This window comes from Somniosus microcephalus, unplaced genomic scaffold (assembly GCF_052327205.1).
Source record: "Somniosus microcephalus isolate GS21.2 unplaced genomic scaffold, FLI_Smic_1.0 scaffold796, whole genome shotgun sequence".
In the NCBI taxonomy this organism is placed as follows: domain Eukaryota; kingdom Metazoa; phylum Chordata; class Chondrichthyes; order Squaliformes; family Somniosidae; genus Somniosus; species Somniosus microcephalus.
Genome location: NW_028225983.1, coordinates 1 through 19,823, shown reverse-complemented (window position 1 = coordinate 19,823; position 19,823 = coordinate 1). Strand labels below are relative to the sequence as shown.

The 19,823-nt window shown below is 44.8% G+C and overlaps 1 protein-coding gene across 1 annotated transcript in view; it reads left to right on the top strand.

Moving 5' to 3' along the window:
- LOC147081079 (C-myc promoter-binding protein-like) overlaps positions 1–15,804 on the top strand; it is a 59,611-nt gene extending 43,807 nt beyond the window's left edge. The window contains exons 13-16 of the mRNA XM_085980958.1: positions 10,727–10,860; positions 13,128–13,263; positions 13,608–13,814; positions 15,608–15,804. Coding sequence (XP_085837084.1) covers positions 10,727–10,860; positions 13,128–13,263; positions 13,608–13,814; positions 15,608–15,742 — 612 coding nt within the window. The 3' untranslated portion in view covers positions 15,743–15,804. The remainder of the gene's footprint in view (positions 1–10,726; positions 10,861–13,127; positions 13,264–13,607; positions 13,815–15,607) is intronic.
- The last annotated feature ends 4,019 nt before the right edge of the window (positions 15,805–19,823 follow it).

The window sequence follows — 19,823 nt, the reverse complement described above, 5'->3', positions numbered from 1 at the left end:
GAGCAGTAATGTAACCAGTGTGTGTTTAGAGCAGAGAACAGTGTTACGGTAAGCCAATTGCTTCAGATACCTCAATTGAATTTTTCCATTACATACTGACAACAACAGTTGTATTCTTCTCTGCCACCCTCCAATTTATCATGAATAAGGTTGAAGAGTGAAAATGCTTAGGATGGTTTTGCATGCAGTCGTCTATCTTCTCTGCCAAAGTAGGCACCAACTATCTCAGTTTAGTATCTTAAAATGGCACCTCTGACAGTGCAGCTCTCATTCAGTACTGCAAGTTTCTGGAGTGGGGCTTGAATCCACAACCTTGTGACTCAGAGGCAAGTGTTGACCTAGGTTATGTGCTGAAGTCTAGGAGAGAGGATTGAACCTACGAGCTTCTGATTCAGAAATGTGCATGCTACGGACTAAGCCAATTTGATACTATTTAGCTGGATCAATGTTAGAATTGGCTCTCCCAATGGCTCAGCTGGTTAAGGCTATGGATCGCTGTCTCATACAGGTGTGTGTGAGACTGTGATAGTGCACTAATGTTCACTGTCTAAAATCACATTGCTACTTGGGAGAGATACCAAAGGGCAACTGTAGAACCTGAACCCCTGCAAAAAAAATTGATAGAAAAATGAGGGGGGGAAAAGTCTTAAAACTAAGTAGATATTGCTTCTTAAACATCAACTGACTGGGTAGTTTCGTACTCACAATACAGAGGGGTTTCATTGTACCAGTTTCTATTGTACCACAGCTTTCACTCTGCATTAATATGAAAAATGAAGCGTTTGACTGATGCAAGTTATGAAATGCAGCTGCTGGCCTTTAAACTACGTAGTCTTGCTTGGCTGAATGTCACAACCAGATGGGTTGCATCCTTTCCAAACATGTTGCAATCTAGAAGTTGGATGGGGAGCAATAGGACTGTGCCAGTTATTCCACCATGTTACAAGAGACATAAGCAAAGTCTTGACATATGCAACTAATGCACTGTTTCCTCCACATTTTACTTTTTTAAGTTTTCATCTTGCAATTAGTACATGTTCCCTGTTTTCTTGCACTCTTTTCTTGAAGTCACCCCCAACACCATACAGTTTCCCAAAGCTAAAAGAGTGAATGTTTGACCTCTTCCCAGAACTCTGTTTCTGTTATTCTTGAGCCACTGCTGAAGAAGCATCAAAACACCTGAAGTTGACCTCCTTTCTTCCCCGCTCTTTCTCTCCTCCAATGGCAAAGTTCCTCATCAATATATTGCCCATCCCACTATAACTGCCTGTCTGGCAGACCCCTGGCATCTTACCACCTGCCACATTACCAGCAATAAGTATATTTCTACATTTTCTTTACAATTTGCTTTTCAAATTAAATTAACTAAAATTTTGGCTACGGTATAAAGGGGAATATTTCCTGTCCAAAATGCTCTCTCTTGCTCTAAGAACGAGTTTACCAAAACATTTTCTGCTTATTAGATGAGACCCTTGTTTGTTGTTTGCAGCCACAGTGCGCTGGTGATGGGCAGGGTGGGTATTAAGTTCAGTGACATGGGGTGCTGATCAAGCCAACTGCTTTGTCCTGGAGGGTGCCGAGTTGTGTGACGGCACCTATCTAGGTGAGTTTCCATCACACTCTCTTGACTTGGAATGCTCACCACTGGATTAGTAACTCCATCACATACTGTTGACGTGTATGCAGCACTAATAGTTACAGCACTGCAGACTTGGTTCAAATTGAGCATTTTCTTTTTAGTTGTGCTTATGCACCATGTAAATGCTGGTTCTGTTCCAAATATTAGGATGCACAAACTCATCAGTGATAGGATTACATAGAATGTAAAGCACAGAAACAGGCTATTCAACCCAACTGGTCTATGCCAATGTTTATGCTCCACACAAGCCCCCTCCCACCCTACTTCATCTCACTCTATAGGTTTTGGATGTAAACCACCTCATGCACTGAGCCTAAAATTCCTGATTGTTTGCTGTGTTCAGGAGATGTCTGGGCCCAGAAATTCCTCTCTTAATGAAAAACAGGAGAATATATTATTCTCCATTCTCAATGACCTGCTACTCTAGTCACAGGAATGTACAGCTTTAAAATGTATGGATATGTTAGTGGGTTGTTAATTATCAAGGGGAGAAAAATAATATTCCAAAAATAGCATTCTCCCATCTTCTATAAAAAGAAACATTTTGGATGGTGTCACTCAGTTTATTTTCCTGTACATCTGATTGCCGCGTTGTACACCCTATACATACACACACACACTCTCCTGCCCAAAGGCTGGTTGTGCCAGTTAACCAACAGGTCAGGAAACTTTGCTAATAAATTTGGAGTTGCACTAGTGAAATGCTAAATTTAATTGGAAAGCTATACCTTGCATGAAGTGCTCAAGCTTGCGCGCTCTCTCTCCAGCTTTTCTTCGCCTCGGGCGAGATTGAAGGGGAAAAGTAGGTCACCTGCCATTCTCTGAATGTAGAGGATTATTGCCAGTGACCTCTAATGACCTCTGCACTCGTCTCTTCCCAATAAAAGCTTCTTGGATGTTTTAAAAATTCAGCAATTTCATAAGCATTCCCTTGTGCCCTATATCCATTTTAGCTATGAAAGCACATTTAGTCAAGTATTGATGCCAAAAATAAAGTGGCTCACTTTCTAATATCCGGACATGTTTTACAGTGGAGCATTATTGCACTCCAGTCAGTTTGTGGACTTTTATTCTCTTAATGAGCACTTGCTGTGTTGGAGCCAAGCTTTCTTCTCTGTCGAGGGCAAGATTTATTAGATGGTTTTCATTGTCTACAGAGAACTGTATTAGAAACCAGTGACCTGGCTCGAAATTATGCTTTACCCCGACAAACCAGCCCAATGAACATAAAATCTGTTTAGTCAATTTGTAAGTATGAAAGAATTAAGACAGAGCAGCCAAGTGGATATCTGTGCTTTTATTTCTTCAGCTGGCCTTAAGCAAAAACATATGTTGTGGCTGCTTAACACATGGATGAGGCGCTGTATTGGAATGCTCACTGCGGAGTTTCCTGTGACATATATGAGATGAATATCATTTGGGCACCTCATAACTATTAAACAAGTCTGCCCCTCTGTTTGCTTTCAAAAGGTCTGCAGCCCCTTTGATATATGGTTTTATAAGTGCAGCTTTTTTGTGAAACATTTAACCATGTTCGTGAATGGAGGAATCAGTAGCATCGGGATTGATCCACTGTATGGCTACAAATTACTGATATATAATCATTTATAATAAATGTTGTTAATGCTTGTGTAGGAACAACAACATTAAAAATGTACTGCAGAGCTAGCGGCCATGATAGTACAGAGGTTCCTGTGGAATATTCTGCAGAGTTTGCTTTAGGGACTGAACCTGCCTGCCTGAAAACTAAAAATCCTCATTCTGTTGACAGTATTACTACTGAGGACAAAAAAAATCTAAATAACCGCTTTCTCTCGCTGCCACCTATAATTACAATGTCAGACATGCTGTTATCTGCATTCCTGACGGTGCTGTTTTCCAGTTTGCCTGCTTCCCCAAAATGAGGTGCACATCCTGGTAAATTAGCAGTGATTTGGGTGGAGCAAGATTCAGCAGCGTTATGTCCACGGAATGGTTTTTTATGAAGCTTCATACATGCCACCGTAGACATGGTAACTTTCAGATCTTGCCAATCCTATCACTGGAGATGGAGGTGGAGAGGGGGAAGAGAGAGAAAAGAGAGAGTTGATGAGTAAAGGTCTGGTGTTTCTTAACAGACAGCAGGAGAACATCTGAGGAAAAAGGGAACCAGGCCAGTACTTGGAGACGTAGAAATTTGACTCTGGGTGGGGGCTATTCTGCTCTTCTAGCCTACATTGAGTTTAATTTGCTTTCTGCTTTTTCTGCAATCTATTCCATTTCCCTATTTTTTTTTTTCATATATCCTTTGATATTCTTTAAGGAATGATTCAGTGCCTTTCTAAATGCTGTAATCAATTAATCACCACTTGTAGCAATGTATGTCCCATTCTAATAACTGCTTTAAAAAAAAATCTTCTAATATCCCCCTTTATTTATCTAGTGTTCACCTTGACATCATGGCCACTTGTCTTTAATTTAGCTAGCAATTTATTTACCTTGCTATTCCTTTTGTCTTCTCGAACACTCCTTTCAAGTCCCTCCGCAGTCTTCAGTGCGAGAGAATATAGCCCGAGTTGCTGTACCCTTTCTTTGTATCTCGGACCTCCTCATTTCTAGTGAATCTGTGTTGCAACTTCTCCAACGCTATTATATTCTTCCTATAGTGTACACTATTTCAGATACAGCCTGATCATCATTTTCATAGAATGGTTACAGCGCACAAGCAGGCCATTCAGCCTGTTGAGCCCGTGCCGGCTCTCTGCAAGAGCACTTCAACTAGTCCCACTCCCCCGCCCTTTCCCTGTAGCCCTGCAAATGTTTTTCCTTCAGGTGCTTATCCAATTCCGTTTTGAAAGCCACGATTGAGTCTGCCTCCACCACCCTTTCAGGCAGAGCATTCCAGATCCTAACCACTTGCTGAGTAAAAAAGTTTTCCTCATGTCCCCTTTAGTTCTTTTGCCAATCACCTTAAACATGTGTCCCCTGGTTCTCGACTCTTCCACCAATGGGAACAGTTTCTCTCTAACTACTCTGTCTAGACCCATCATGATGTTGAACATCTCTATCAGATCTCCTCTCAAATTTCTCTGCTCCAAGGAGAACAACCCCAGCTTCTCTCGTCTATCCACGCAACTGAAGTCGCTCATCCCTGGAACCATTCTCGTAAATCTTTTCTGTACCCTCTCTAAGGCCTTCACGTCTTTCCTAAAGTGCGGTGCCCAGAATTGGAAACAATACTCCAGTTGAGGCAGAACCAGTGTTTTTTAAAGGTTCATCATAACTTCCTTGCTTTTGTACTCTATGCCTCTATTTATTATGACACTATTTATGAAGCCCAGGAACCCGTATGCTTTTTTAACCACTTTCTCAACGTGTTTGCGTGGGTTTCCTCCGGGTGCTCCGGTTTCCTCCCACAGTCCAAAGATGTGCGGGTTAGGATGATTGGCTATGATAAATTGACCCTTAGTGTTAGGGGGATTAAATACGTGGGGTTACGGGGATAGGGAGGGATATGTGTTGGTGTAGGGGTTACGGGGATCGGGTGGGATATGTGTCGGTGCAGGCTCGATGGGCCGAAACGGCCTCTATCTGCACTGTGGGGGTTTTTCTGTGATTCTGTGATCTCTCTGTTCATGCACCTCCTTTAGAATTGTACCCTTCATCAAGATATCTTCGCTTTTGTATTCAGTCTCTCTTATTATAAGTCCCTAAATCCATTTACTTTTTGTAATGGCTATTTATGTATTATTGCCCCGTGCCCCCTGAATCTACACTGGGCGATGACAGCGACCGATTCAGGGGGTGGGAACGGAGCGGCAGGAGGCTCACGGGGCACTAAGTAAAGGGGGTAGCGGGCGGGGGGCAAATAATTGGCCAACTTACTTGTTGCGTCCTCTAATGCAGGGTCCGTGCTGCGTTCTGGCAGCCCGGCATTCCTCTTGTGTGCCGGGCTACTGGCATGGCACAGCACCCTGCTCCCTGGTGGTCCAGGTAAGGCCCCACAGAGTTGTGGGCTTGGGCCCTCCTCTTTAATGAGGGGAAGAGCCCTTCCACACGGCAGCGCTACATGGCCCAGTGTGTAGCGCTGCAGAACGCACCACCCCGATATTCGGATTTAGCACTCTAAGAAGGAAGTGGAGTGCGTGAATTAGCTCCACCTCCCTCTTGGGGCGCTAAAACTGAATTTCGCTGTCGCCGGGCACTCGTTGGCGCCCCAAAATAGTCAATACCAAATTTTTCCGCCTGTGTTTCTTCATATCTAATTCCCTTCGTTCCTGCACTGCATTGAGAAATTTACCATTTACGGTATACTTTCATTCTCTATTGTTGCTGAAATGTTGTCTTATGTTTTACATAGAAACATAGAAGAAAGGAGCAGGAGTAGGCCATTCGGCCCTTCGAGCCTGCTCCGCCATTCGATGAGATCATGGCTGATCATCCAAATTCAGTACCCTGTCCCTGCTTTCTCCCCACATCCCTTGATCCCTTTAGCCTTAAGAAATATATCCAACTCTTTCTTGAATATACTTAATGAACTGGCCTCCACAGCCCTCTGTGGCAGAGAATTCCACAGGTTCACCACTCTCTGGGTGAAGAAATTCCTCCTCATTTCAGTCCTAAATGGCTTACCCCTTATCCTTAGACTATGACCCCTGGTTCTGGACTCCCCGGCCATCAGAAACATCCTTCCTGCATCTAGTCTGTCCAGGCCTGACAGAATTTTATAGGTTTCGATGAGATCCCCTCTCAATCTTCTAAACCCCAATGAGTATAAGCCCAATCGACACAATCTCTCCTCGTACGTCATTCCTGCCATCCCAGGTATCAGCCTGATGAATTTTCGCTGCACTCCTTCCATGGCAAGAACGTCCTTCCTCAGGTAAGGCGACCAAAACTGCACACAATACTCAAGGTGCGGTCTCACCAAGGCCCTGTACAACTGCAGCAAGACATCCTTGTTCTTGTACTCGAACCCTCTTGCTACGAAGGCCAACATACCATTTGCCTTCTTAACCGCCTGCTGCACCTGCATGCTTACCTTCAGCGACTGGTGCACAAGAGCACCCAGGTCTCTTTGCACTTCCCCTTCTCCCAATCTATTGCCATTCAAATAATAATCTGCCTTCCTGTTTTTGCCAACAAAGTGGATAACCTCACATTTATCCACATTATAGTGCATTTGCCATGTTTCTGCCCAATCACCCAACCTGTCCAAATCGTACTGGAGTTTCACGACATCCTCCTCACAGCATACCCTCCCACCCAGCTTTGTGTCGTCTGCAAATTTGGAGATATTGCATCCAATTCCCTCGTCCAGATCATTAATATATATTGTGAACAGCTGGGGTCTTAGGACCGATCCTTGCGGTACCCCACTGGTCACTACCTGCCACTCGGAAAACGACCCATTTATTCCAACTCTTTGCTTTCTGTCCGCCAACCAGTTCTCTATCCAAGTCAATACCTTGCCCCCAATCCCATGTGCCTTAATTTTGCACGCTAATCTCTTATGCGGGACCTTATCAAAAGCCTTCTGAAAGTCCAAATACACCACATCCACTGGTTCTCCCTTATCTATTCTACCAGTTACATCCTCAAAAAATTCCAGTAGATTAGTCAAGCATGATTTACCTTTTGTAAATCCATGTTGACTTTGTCCGATCCTGTCACTGTTTTCCAAGTGCTCTGCTATTACATCTTTTATAATGGACTCTAGCATTTTCCCCACTACCGATGTCAAGCTTACCAGTCTATAATTCCCTGCCTTTTCTCTACCACCTTTATTAAACTGTGTCTGCCACTTATCTGCTCATTTCTGGGCCTGTGTGTGTGTTCCTGTAGCCTGCTGCATTCCTCCCAATGCGCTGGTTGTTGGCTGTCTGACTTGCCCTCTCCCCTGTTTGAACAGAGGTGGAACATTTGCCTTGGTCCAATCCTTTGGTCAGCCCTGTTTTAATGAATTTTGAAAATTCGTGGTTAGATCCTTCACTACTCACTTAGTATTCTGGGATGCACAATGTCTAATCCTGGTTATTTGTCGATCAATCCTCAGATCATTACAAACTGTTTCTTTAATGCAGATCTCTACTTCCTCATCCACAAGCTTTTGAAGCTTTTTTTCCCAGTCTTCTCTTGAGACAAAGTATTCATTTAACCTTTTCACGCAATGGATCTTTTCCACCCTGGAAATCTGGCATGTCAGCTCTTTAGTTCTCTGATGACCTCTGCAATCTGGCTGGAGAAATTGTGCACTTTGTATTGTTTAACTAAATAAAAAATCACGTACAATTCTACACAGGAACATTGATACGATGCTTAAATGACACAAGTTATTTGCCATTTTTTGCATCGAATATTGTTTGTGGTAGTGTTTTTGTATTTATTATTTTAATTAAACTCTGTCATCATCAAGAACCCTTTTCTGAAAATTAAGACGATACAAATAAATGTGATGAACTTAAATATCTTTTTCTTCTGTCTTTCACTTGATATTTAGTGAGGAATATTTTTGGCTGAACAATGTGTTCTAATGGCATTGGAGGAATTAGCCTGTCGTAGTTATTGAGGCCAACTGCACAAAGGAAGTAATCTCAGTGGAGATATACTCATTAATCCGAGAGGTTGCTTCAGCTATGACATTAAATCTTCTCCCTCATGATGCAGAGGGAATTAAGCCCTCCCAGGAAAGTCTACCCAGCATCATTTTAAAAACTATATTCAAAAAATAAATAAGCAGTAATACCGGAAAAATTACAAGAATGTTGAATTGATTCTTTGTAGTTGATTGAGGGATTGTTGGCAGCATGGCAGGTTGCAGACCAACCGCCTTAATTTCCAACATGGCCATTTCTTGATCTTGGCTACGACAGCAAACAAGAGGAGGTTGAATGGCAAGAGTTAAGGTGCAATCTGATCAGAAGGGTTTTGAGAATGTTTTCAAAAGGAATGGAGGGAGGTGGTGAAAGAGTGAATTAGGCAGATGGCTCCAGAGGACAGGTGCATTTTGACTTGATGAACAGCCACCAATAGGGAAATGGAGCAAGTGGAGAGCAAGGAGATGAGCAGCTGTCCGGTATTCAGCCATGCCATTTGAGCAGGAGGTGTCAAGTGGCGGTCAGGTGCAGTGGGCGAAGATTACTGCACATTTGCTTTGTGTACTCCTAGCAGCTTATAACTGAGCTGCTTTGGCACAAGCTCCGTCTCCTGAATAGTGCTTGGTGCGGAGAGATCACAGTGAGATGGGAGAAAGTAAAATATATCACCATAAAAAACACCGATGGATGGGTGTGCTTCTTGAAGTTTCTTGGCAGTACAGTAAAACTCAATATATGATGTGGTTTAAATGGTGCCAATAGTGTTAATGGGAAGGTAGGTCCTAGCTGGCGTAATGTACACAAAACAGAATGGTTATCGGAGACCGGATGGTGAAGCATTAGAGCATTGTTCTCCCCTGGAATGGATTGGATTCCATTTCTAAGAAATTAAATGGAGGACTCGCTCTTAAATGACCAAGTCGAGTTAGTTTGGGGTTGCCTCATTCCAGTGACATAAGTATAGAAAGGGCATTACATTGAGCACTTGGCGATACTCAGTGGCTCCTTTCACAGAGCCGGAGAAATACCAATCCCACAATGCAGCGGGAAGGTCCCTTTCTTAGATTTCCAAGTAATGACAGGGAAATTCTCATGCCAATCTGGATACACATGCTTTATTTAAGTAAGAATGCCCATAAAGGGGGTTGATATTGAAGCTGGGATCAAACTCGGTCGTCCTAGTTGAGAGTGAGACTTGACATTACCAGTTTAGCCATTGGGCTACTCTTAAGACTTGGAAGTGCTCAATTTTGACGTTCTCTCTAAAGTGGGCAGTCATGTTGAAAGAGATCATTATTGTTACATACATGCACACACACATGCCAATGTAGATAACTGCTGACCTAATGTGCTGACAAAATGCATAACCTGATTACAAATTCTAGAAGCTAATTGCAAGAAAGAGCATAATGGTGTTTGTGGTTTTGTACATTCCTGTGTTCCAAACACAATTATAAACTCAGAAGACCATAAGCTAATCTGACGCATTAGACTGATGCATTGTGTGCTGAATGCAAAACAAGTCAAAAAAATTAATGAACTACTTTATAACAGTGTAGAGGGATATGGCCTCAGTTCTGAGGTATGGGAGAGACTCCAATATATTCTTCCATTCTGCCTATTGCTGTAACAAAATGGTAATGGAATGCTTGGATATGGTGATAGTATTTCCTGCGTTAAAAGCTATTCCACGTTATACCCAAGGGCCTTGGAGAAAGACCAGCAACAGTTCATCAGCATGATACCTGAGGCGAAGGGACTGAGCTGTGATGAGAGAATGGATGCATTTGGGTTATATTCTCTGGATCTGATATGAATGTTTTAAAATAATAAAGGGAACTGACAGGGTAGATGGGGAATGAGTGTTCCCTCTTGTAGGAGAATCCAGAACAAGGGGACACAGTCTGAGGATTTGAGCTAAGCCAGTGAAAAGTGAATACAGGAAAAGCTTCTTCACACAAAGGATTATGAGGAAATGGCGTAGACAGCAACACAAGGCCATAAATGCAATTGGGAAGCAAAGCTATTAAGGAAAATGGAAAAAGGACAGGGAATTGGGATTTAAAAACAATGTACTGTCATGACTAACAAAATGGCAGAGGGGGCTCGTGTTCCTGTAACACACATGGCCAGGATAGGGTGAGGTAAGTAGTTCTCTATACAGTGCGGTACTGATTTCAGCTGTTGCATTGTGAAGAGCTATCAAGCAGCTGATGGGCACTTCTATCTACAGACTCACTCTAGGTTGTTCTCTTGAACATCTTAGTATTCAGCTAGAATTAGGAGAAGTTGTGAGAGTGGATTTCCGGTCTGTTATCTTGGCCACACAAGATGCATGACATGAGCAAACTGAGAGGGGACACGTTGTGCTCCATTTGCAGCCCTTGTTTCATTATCCCCCCTCTCATCAATTCCTACCAATGTCAATATCTATATATGGTAATATGCAGGGGATCTGCTTCTGAAAATTGTATGGTATGTGATCGTAATCCTGCCTTTTGAACTAATCCAGTTGGATGCAGAGCGCCCAGATGACTTGCGTCTCATAGAATTGGACGAGTCTCACAGAAGTGAACATACAGTTTTCATAACGCCTCCTGAACTCCCAAGCCTGCCTAATGGAGAAGAGTATCCGCTTCAGTATAGGTATGCATCCAATCACACTTTCACCTGCAAGGTTAGGGCGTGGGGGGTAATCACAAGATCTCTGGGTTTTGAAATATACGAGCGGCGCACAAATTATTTTCTATTTTTTTTTTTTAAAGCAAAATGCATAGAACCTCAACATTTTTTAATTCACTATCTTTTTGGGATAACTGTAAAAGCTTGTACACTGGATAGAGTGTATGTAGCTATAGATTATTCTCAATAAATTATTAATATCCTTCTGTGAACATCTTCACACATTAGGATGGTGATGTGGACATGCTGAATGTACAAAACTGAGTGAAATCAGAACATCCTCTCCACACAGACATAACATTAAAACCATTTAAGTATGGTTTTAGGTTTCGATTTAATTGCTGAGAGTTAATTACTAGTTTCGGATGATTTTTGTAAATTAGCATGTTTGTTATGTAATTTAGAGAATCATGATTATGCTGCTGCCTTATAATCACCCCCTCCTACCAATTATTTTTTATGCAATCTCATTAGATCTATTTTTGTGCTGAGAATGTAACTGAGGTCCTCAGAGAGCTGTTGCTATTTCTGTATTTTTTTAAAGATGCTTTGCATGAATTTTCTGCTTTTATTTTTTGCTTTGGAAACAGGTTTTCAATATTTCAATTTTATTAATGAAGAAAATCTGCATATCAACTTGCAAACACAAGATTTAAAAATAAAATGAAACTGTCTTCTGAAAGTGTTGCCTTCTTGCATAGATGTGGTTCCAAAGGGACTGGGTGCCCTCCAATAGCTCACCCAAGTAGCCATGTTTCATGGTTCAGCTGTTGCAAGGAGGGGCATCTAGTGCTCACCCAATGCCCACTGTGTGGCAATCTAGGTGACAACCCGAGCTAATATTTGTTTCTCTTCTGCCTAACTTGGAACACTGAGGCAATTATAGTCCCAACAATTGCCTTGGCTGAGGACAGGAAACTGGGATGTTGGAAATACCACAGCAGGTGTATCAACATCTAAAAGATAAAAGACCCTTTCTCCGAAACTAAAGAACTAACTGCAGATTCTGCAAATCTGGAAGAAAAACAGGAAGGCAGATTATTATCTGAATGGCAATAGATTGGGAGAAGGGGAAGTGCAACGAGACCTGAGCGTCCTTGTGCACCAGTCGCTGAAGGTAAGCATGCAGGTGCAGCAGGCGGTTAAGAAGGCAAATGGTATGTTGGTCTTCGTAGCGAGAGGGTTTGAGTATAGGAACAAGGATGTCTTGCTGCAGTTGTACAGGGCCTTGGTGAGACCACATCTGGAGTATTGTGTGCAGTTTTGGTCGCCTTATCTGAGGAAGGACGTTCTTGCCATGGAAGGAGTGCAGCGAAGATTCACCAGGCTGATACCTGGGCTGGCAGGAACGACTTATGAGGAGAGATTGGGTCGATTGGGCTTGTACTCGCTGGAATTTAGAAGAATGAGAGGGGATCTCATCGAAACTTATAAAATTCTAACAGGACTAGACAGACTAGATGCTGGAAGGATGTTCCCAATGGTCGGGGAGTCCAGAACCAGGGGTCACAGTCTAAGGATAAGGGGTAAGCCATTTAGGACAGATGAGGAGGAATTTCTTCACCCAGAGAGTGGTGAACCTGTGGAATTCTCGACCAAAGAAGGCAGTAGAGGCCAATTCATTAAATATATTCAAGAAGGAGTTGGATATATTTCTTAAGGCTAAAGGGATCAAGGGATACGGAGAGCAGGCAGGAACAGGGTACTGAATTTGGACGATCAGCCATGATCTCATTGAATGGCAGAGCAGGCTCAAGGGGCCGAATGGCCTACTCCTCCTATTTTCTATGTTTCTAAAATCCAAAAATATTGGAAACACTCAGCAGGTCAGGCAGTATCTGGAGGGAACAGAGGAGGTAACATTTTGTCTGTGTACCCATTGGGGTTCTGACGAAGCATTAACTCCTCTGTTCGTTCCAGTGACGCTGCCTGATCTGCTGAGTGCTGCCAGCATTTTCTCTCTCCTTTTCTCAGTACGTATTCCACCTGAAATGTTAATCTGTCTTTTTTTCTTGCAGATGCTGACAAACCTGTTGTGTATTTCCAGTATTTGCTGTTTTTCTTTTTATTGCTAATGTTAATAGTGGGTTAGGTATATGTTCAGTTAAAACCATTTTATTCTGCATAATATGCTTTAATTAAAGATGTGTTAATTAATCACATGTACATTATTGACTATGTTTGCTATATGTTAGCATTGTGTTAATCCCGACCTGATCCTGTTCTTTCAGTTACATTGGTTTCCCTGTGCTGACACCAGAGCTATTTGACAGGCCAGTGGGTTTATTAAAGACTCCAGCCAGCAGGTTAACGTCAAAAAATAGTTGTCCCAACAGTCCAGCACCAATGGGCAGAAGAACTAAGCAGGTACTATGTGACTAATGTTTGTATTCTGAATAAACCTGCGTACAGTGTGTGAATAATTAGGCGTTGTACAATGAAGGATTTACTGTAGGTACAATGGGAGTATGTGAATGATTGGGTATTATTGTCAGAGAGGAAATATATGAATGGATAGTATTGTTAGAGTGGAAATGTGTGAATGATTGAGTAAAGTCTGATGTCCATGCATTTTATGCCATCTATGTATAAGGAGAGTGATACTTACAACTTAAAGTAACAGCATTAAAATTTTGAACACCTTGTATACATACATGACTTATACATTTCATTTAACAAAATCTTATTCGTTATATTCTGTTGCATTTCAGGAGATAAAATCAGCTCAAAAAATTGCGAAACGTTATTCATCAATTCCTCAGATGTGGTCAAAGTGTCTCGTGCGTCACTGCTATGGTCTCTGGTTCATCTGCCTTCCTGGTTACGTGAAGGTTTGCCATTCGAAGGTCAGGGCTCTTCGGACCGCTTACGATGTGCTGAGAAAGATGCAGGTCAAGAAGTTGGAGCCACCAGATGAGGTATGCAATACTGACGTGCACCATGGTGGCAAACGACAGCTTCACTATTACTGTGTAATTCAGTGGGAAGGGAGAAAGTTATATTAAAGAACGCACTTAGCAGAGAAGTGCTGCTTGTTTTGTTTCTGTTTTCCCCCTGCCAAAGTAACCCCAATTAAATTTTAGTGTAACTTTAAATCAGTTTTTTCCCTCCCATTGATTTAAATGGTTATGGGGCATCTAACACATTCCCTGCACTCCTTGGTTTTTGTCTCCCTTATCCCGAGTGTTTGGTTTGTGATCCTGAATGATATGAGCTGGTACCTGGTACTGTGCTCACACTCTTCGATTCGAAGGGGAGTGCTCTCACTGGCAGACAATGGCCCAGAAATTCGGGTCGGGGGCTTCCCGCGGGTGCAAGCCCCTGACCTGCACTTACCTTGCGTGCCGGCCGTTGAGCGCTGGGCCCCCGTGGAATTCCGATCCGGGGCCTGGTCCAGCTGCCGGCGCGCAGTGCTTGCGTATCCCAGGGGCGCAGTTGGTTCGATGCGTCCCCTGGGATCATGTGGGCCATGGGGAGCCAATCGGAGCAGGGAATGCTCCATTCATAAGTCTGACAGAGTGCTGTCAAAACTTATAAATACTATGGCCCCAAAATAGCACTAAATCTTCAAATAATTTTTTTTTTTAAATCACATTTTTAAAATAAACAATAAGTTACATGAAATAACTTTTAAACAATAATTTAAATTTTTGAAAAAAATAATTTTATTTTCTAACAGGGCTAAAAATAAACTTACCTTGCTTTAAAGTATTTAAAAATAATAAACCTGTGGAAAAAATGTTTTAATTTTAATTAATTCACCACTTACCTTGTAAAAAGCAGGCCTTACGCCTGCTTTTTATATTTCTAACTTCTGCAGGCTTACCCTCCCGGGAAAACCTGTGTATAAAATAAACCCTAAGTTTGATGCGCATGCGCAGCCTCTCCCACTCACGCGTTCGACCTCTGAACCTCTTCGATCAGAGGAACGGAAGTGCCGGTTTCCCGCGCATGCAGGAAACCGGCACTTCCATTGGGCCTACGGGTGAGTACCCCGTGCGTACTCACCCGTGGAGACCCGAATTTCTGGGCCAATGATTTTGCGACTGTCAGTTTCACTCCCTGATATAACTGGCTTTTCACCCATAGAAACAACAGCAAAACTGTCCCACATTTTCATGGATCTTGAAATCTGCCATCAAATTAAGTACCTCTTGCTGTAGGTTGCTAAATGCATGATACAAGCACACTGGCGCAGAGGGATGCCTTGGGCCCACTTGTTCCAGTAGTGAGAAATACAGCTCCTGCAAGTTTCAAATTTCCTGTCATCCTGCCCTAAATAAATTCAATGCCTAAGATAAATAGGTTGCTTTATCATGACCATATATTTATAAATTACATGCCGAAGATAAAGTATGCTAAAGACACACTAGACAGAGCAGGATTACATGAGCAGCTCTCTCAATTTTGACTCACTGAATCCAATATTAGACAATCTACAATTCTCAAGTATTTTTGGAATTTACTATTGACACCACACTCTGCTTAAGATACAGTGCTGTTGTTTCTCACCGCATGTGATATCCAGCAGATGTCCATGTAATTAAACTAAGCTTTCAAAACCTTCAGGTGATGTAGCCTTTGGCCAGACAGTGTTACATGGTGTGCCTTGCACCTCGGGGGGAGGGGGAGGGGGAGGGGGAGGATGTATTTCAGGTAATTTCTTCACTGCATTTCCCTGAAAGATTTCTTGCTGTGTTTTCCACTCTAGGTGTGTTACCGCGTTCTGATGCAGTTATGCGGGCAGTATGGGCAGCCAGTGCTAGCTGTCCGAGTTCTGTTTGAGATGAAGAAAGCTGGGGTTCACCCCAATGCTATAACGTACGGTTACTACAATAAGGTATGACCCTCTACACGTTCACTGACACTTTTTGTGTTGCTTTTTTATTGTAACATTTTATTATTCTCCCCTCACCGTTATTTTTCCTTGCCATGCACTTTCCAAGCCAGTGAGCTGCTTTTAGCCTCTGCCAGTGATGCTCTTCAGCAAGCTGCAAGCAAGTATGCTGGGCCGACGCGGGGCCGGGGGGGGATAACATCATTCTGAATGTTCCTGCCCTCTGGAAAAGGGCTCGGTATCTGCTTGGTACCTCGGTGAGGTCATTGAAACTGTGGTCTGAATGCTGCAAGCATTTAACTCTGATTCCAATGTAACGGATCCAAAATAATCTGACCACCTCTGTTAAATCAGTAATGTACTGTTAAATTCTTTACTTTTTTTTGTAAAGCAACTCCCTTATTAACGTGAATATCAGCCTTGTACAATTCCTTGTTTTAATGATTTATAGCATGGAAGAAAACCCAGCTTTCTCTAGTTTTTAGAATTATAGTGATGACTATGTTGGATCAGTTTACAAGTTGAGTCAGTGACTTGTGTGATTGGTTTGTTAATAAAGCTTCCATCTAGTTTGCAATTTGCACAATCCCATGTCAAAGTACAACCGATTCAGCAGAGTTTACTGTGGACAGCATTGAGAATTTCTTGAGAAATTCCCCAGGTCTTGTTCGCAGGAAATTGATGCCCAGCCCTTGTACAAATACAAAACATAGAAATGTAAATGGCTAGCCCTGCCGGCCCTCAGTCATTGAGCTGAACCATAGAAGGAAGGAGGCCATTTGATTCATCGCCTGTACATCAGCTCTTTGCCGGAGCAATCCAAAACCAGTCCCACTGCTCCATGCTCTTCCCATACTCCAATAACTGAAGTTAAATTATAAAATTGCAAAAATATTTCCTTTCTCTCCATCTAATTTTTACTGCTTTTCTTCCCCCTCATCTCCTAAAGGCATTGACTTACTGGGGTTTGTTTCCATGGGAGCTGACACCCACCCGTACCTATCTCGCGGTGCTTTCTCCTCAAGTAGAAGTGTAGATAGCGAGTTGGGGGGGCTATTCCACCAAAGGGGTATCGGTGCCAAGCTCAGTCTCACTCGTTCATACAGGCACAGTTTCAGCAGGGTTACCAGTTAGGAAAATGGAATGGGAGCCGTTGGCTGTCTTATTCCCCCATCCTGAGCACAGGAAAACAGAGCGGAGTTGCCGAACCTTCACCAATCCCCACCAATTGAGATTGGCTATTTCAGCACAGATCAAGGCTGAAATCCAAGACTTTCCCAGCCTGTCTCTCTTTGTACTCCACCATTCCTGGTCTGTCTCGCTCTGTACCCCACCATTCCCGGTCTGTCTCACTTTGTACCCCACCATTCCCAGTCTGTCTCACTCTGTACCCCACCATTCCCGGTCTGTCTCACTCTACCCCACCATTCCCGGTCTGTCTCACACTATATCCCACCGTTCCCAGTCTGTCTCACTCTATACCCCACCATTCCCGGTCTGTCTCACTTTGTACCCCACCATTCCCGGTCTGTCTCACTCTGTACCCCACCATTCCCGGTCTGTCTCACTCTTGTGGTAAACCACTGTTATAACCTGTCTGTGTCTGTATGTGTATTCCACTAGGTACAGGTCTGGACATGCCTCGGCTGACTCCTCCCACTATTCCAGGTATATAAGTGACTACCTCCCAGTCCCTTAGTATTCTGGACGGGTCGACCACTCGAGACAAGACCTTCATTCTTTAGTTAATAAAAGCCTGGTTGTTACTCGCTCAACCTCAGTCTTTTGAGTAATTGATGGCGCATCAATTTTATTAACTAAATTTTTTATAATGGAGAAGATCCTCACACCAGCATGCCTGGACCTGGACAGTCGGGAAGCGGACGCTTCCACCAAGTTTGCTCACTGGCTCATGTACTTCGAGACATTCCTGACTGCCTCCACTGCGGTCGTAATGGATGCGAACAAACTGTCTGTCCTGATCTCCAAGGTGAACCACCGAGTGTACTCAGTCATCCGGGACGCGACCTCGTACACAGCCGCCCTCCAGCTCCTCAAGACCCAGTACACGCGCCCTGTGAACGAAGTATACGCTAGGCACCTTCTGGGGAGTCGCAAGCAACAACCTGGGGAATCGACTGAGGAATACCTCCAAGCACTGTCCGTGCTTGGCCGGGCCTGTGCGTATAAGGCGGTAACGCCCACTAAGTACACGGAGGAACTGATCCGGGATGCCTTCGTAGCGGGCCACAGGTCCAACTACACCCGACAGCGACTGCTGGAGCAGAGTGACCTCACCCTCGACAAAGCCTCCGACATCGCACTAACGCTGGACGCAGCCTTCCGGAGCATAGATGCCTACTCCTCTGCACCGTGGACGCCGCGGGGAACGACAACCTGGGACACGGTAGGACAGCCCCATAGCACCGTGCCACCCCAGCCACAGCCCAACAACGGCCCAACTACCGCAGCAGTGTCCCAAAGCCAGACAACAGTATCCCAAGGCCAGAAATGCTACTTCTGTGGCCAAGCCAAACACCCCAGAGCGCGCTGCCCGGCGAAGAATGCGACCTGCTTGGGCTGCGGGAAAAAGGGACACTACGCCAGCGTCTGCAAGGCCAAAGCCACCCCGAACGCCAGCAGCGCCGCGTGTGGGCCGTGCGAGCCGCCATCTTGGGCCCCCAACAGCGCCGCGTGCGGGCCGCCATCTTGGGCCTCCCCAGCCATGTGCGAACCACCGCAGCAGCAGCCATCTTGGACGACTCCAGCCACATGGGAATCATGGACGCCGCCATCTTGGACACCAGCCGGGACGCAGCAGATCGCCCCCCCCCCCCCCCCCCCCCCCCCCCCCCCATCTGATACTCGCAGCGACACACCGACCCCTACGCTGGCCTCTGTGACGCTGGACCAAACGAGACCGCACCAGCTAGCTCGGTCCAAAATGGACGTTAAGGTAAACGGCCATGCAATAAACTGCCTTTTTGACTCCGGGAGCACAGAGAGCTTCATCCACCCCGACACGGTGCAGCGTTGCTCTCTCCCAGTCCTGCCTGCGCACCAGCGGATTTCTATGGCCTCCGAGTCCCAGTCAGCGGACATTGGCGGCTACTGCGTGGTGACACTAGTAGTAGACGGGACTGTGTACAATAATTTTAAACTCCTGGTCCTGCCCGACCTCTGCGCTGCCGTTCTACTGGGGTTGGATTTCCAGTGCCACCTCAAAAGCGTTACGATGGCGTACGGTGGCCCCCTCCCCCCCCACTCGCAGCCAGCAGCCTCCAAATTGCCCGCCGCGCACCAGATGCAACCTCTCCACACTCAGAGTCCCACCCCCCCCCCCCCCCCCCCCACTGTTTGCTAACCTCACCCCCGACTGTAAGCCCATCGCCACAAAGAGCAGGCGATACAGTGCCGGGGACAGGGTTTTTATCAAAACCGAAGTGGAACGGCTCCTGAAGGAGGGGATTATTGAGGGCAGCTCCAGCCCCTGGCGAGCCCAGGTTGTAGTCGTTAAGACCGGCGAGAAACAACGCCTGGTCATCGACTACAGCCAAACAATAAACCGCTACACCCTGCTGGACGCCTACCCACTCCCCCGCATAGCTGACATGGTCAACCAGATCGCGCAGTACCGCGTCTTTTCGACCATTGACCTGAAATTAGCGTACCACCAGCTCCCCATCAGCCCTGAAGACCGCCAGTATACTGCTTTTGAGGCAAACGGCCGCCTCTATCACTTCCTTAGGGTTCCCTTCGGCGTTACTAATGGGGTCTCCGTCTTCCAAAGGGAGATGGACCGGATGGTCGATCAAAACGAGCTGCAGGCCACTTTCCCTTACCTAGATAATGTGACCATCTGCGGCCATGACTTGCAGGACCATGACACAAACCTCGAGAAATTCCTCCGCACCGCCCAACTCCTGAACCTGACATATAACAAGGAGAAGTGCATATTCCGCACAGACCGCCTCGCCATCCTTGGCTGTGTTGTGGAACACGGGGTCACCGGTCCCGACCCGGACCGGATGCGCCCCCTTATGGAACTCCCACTGCCTAAAAGCTCTGAAGAGGTGCCTAGGGTTTTTTT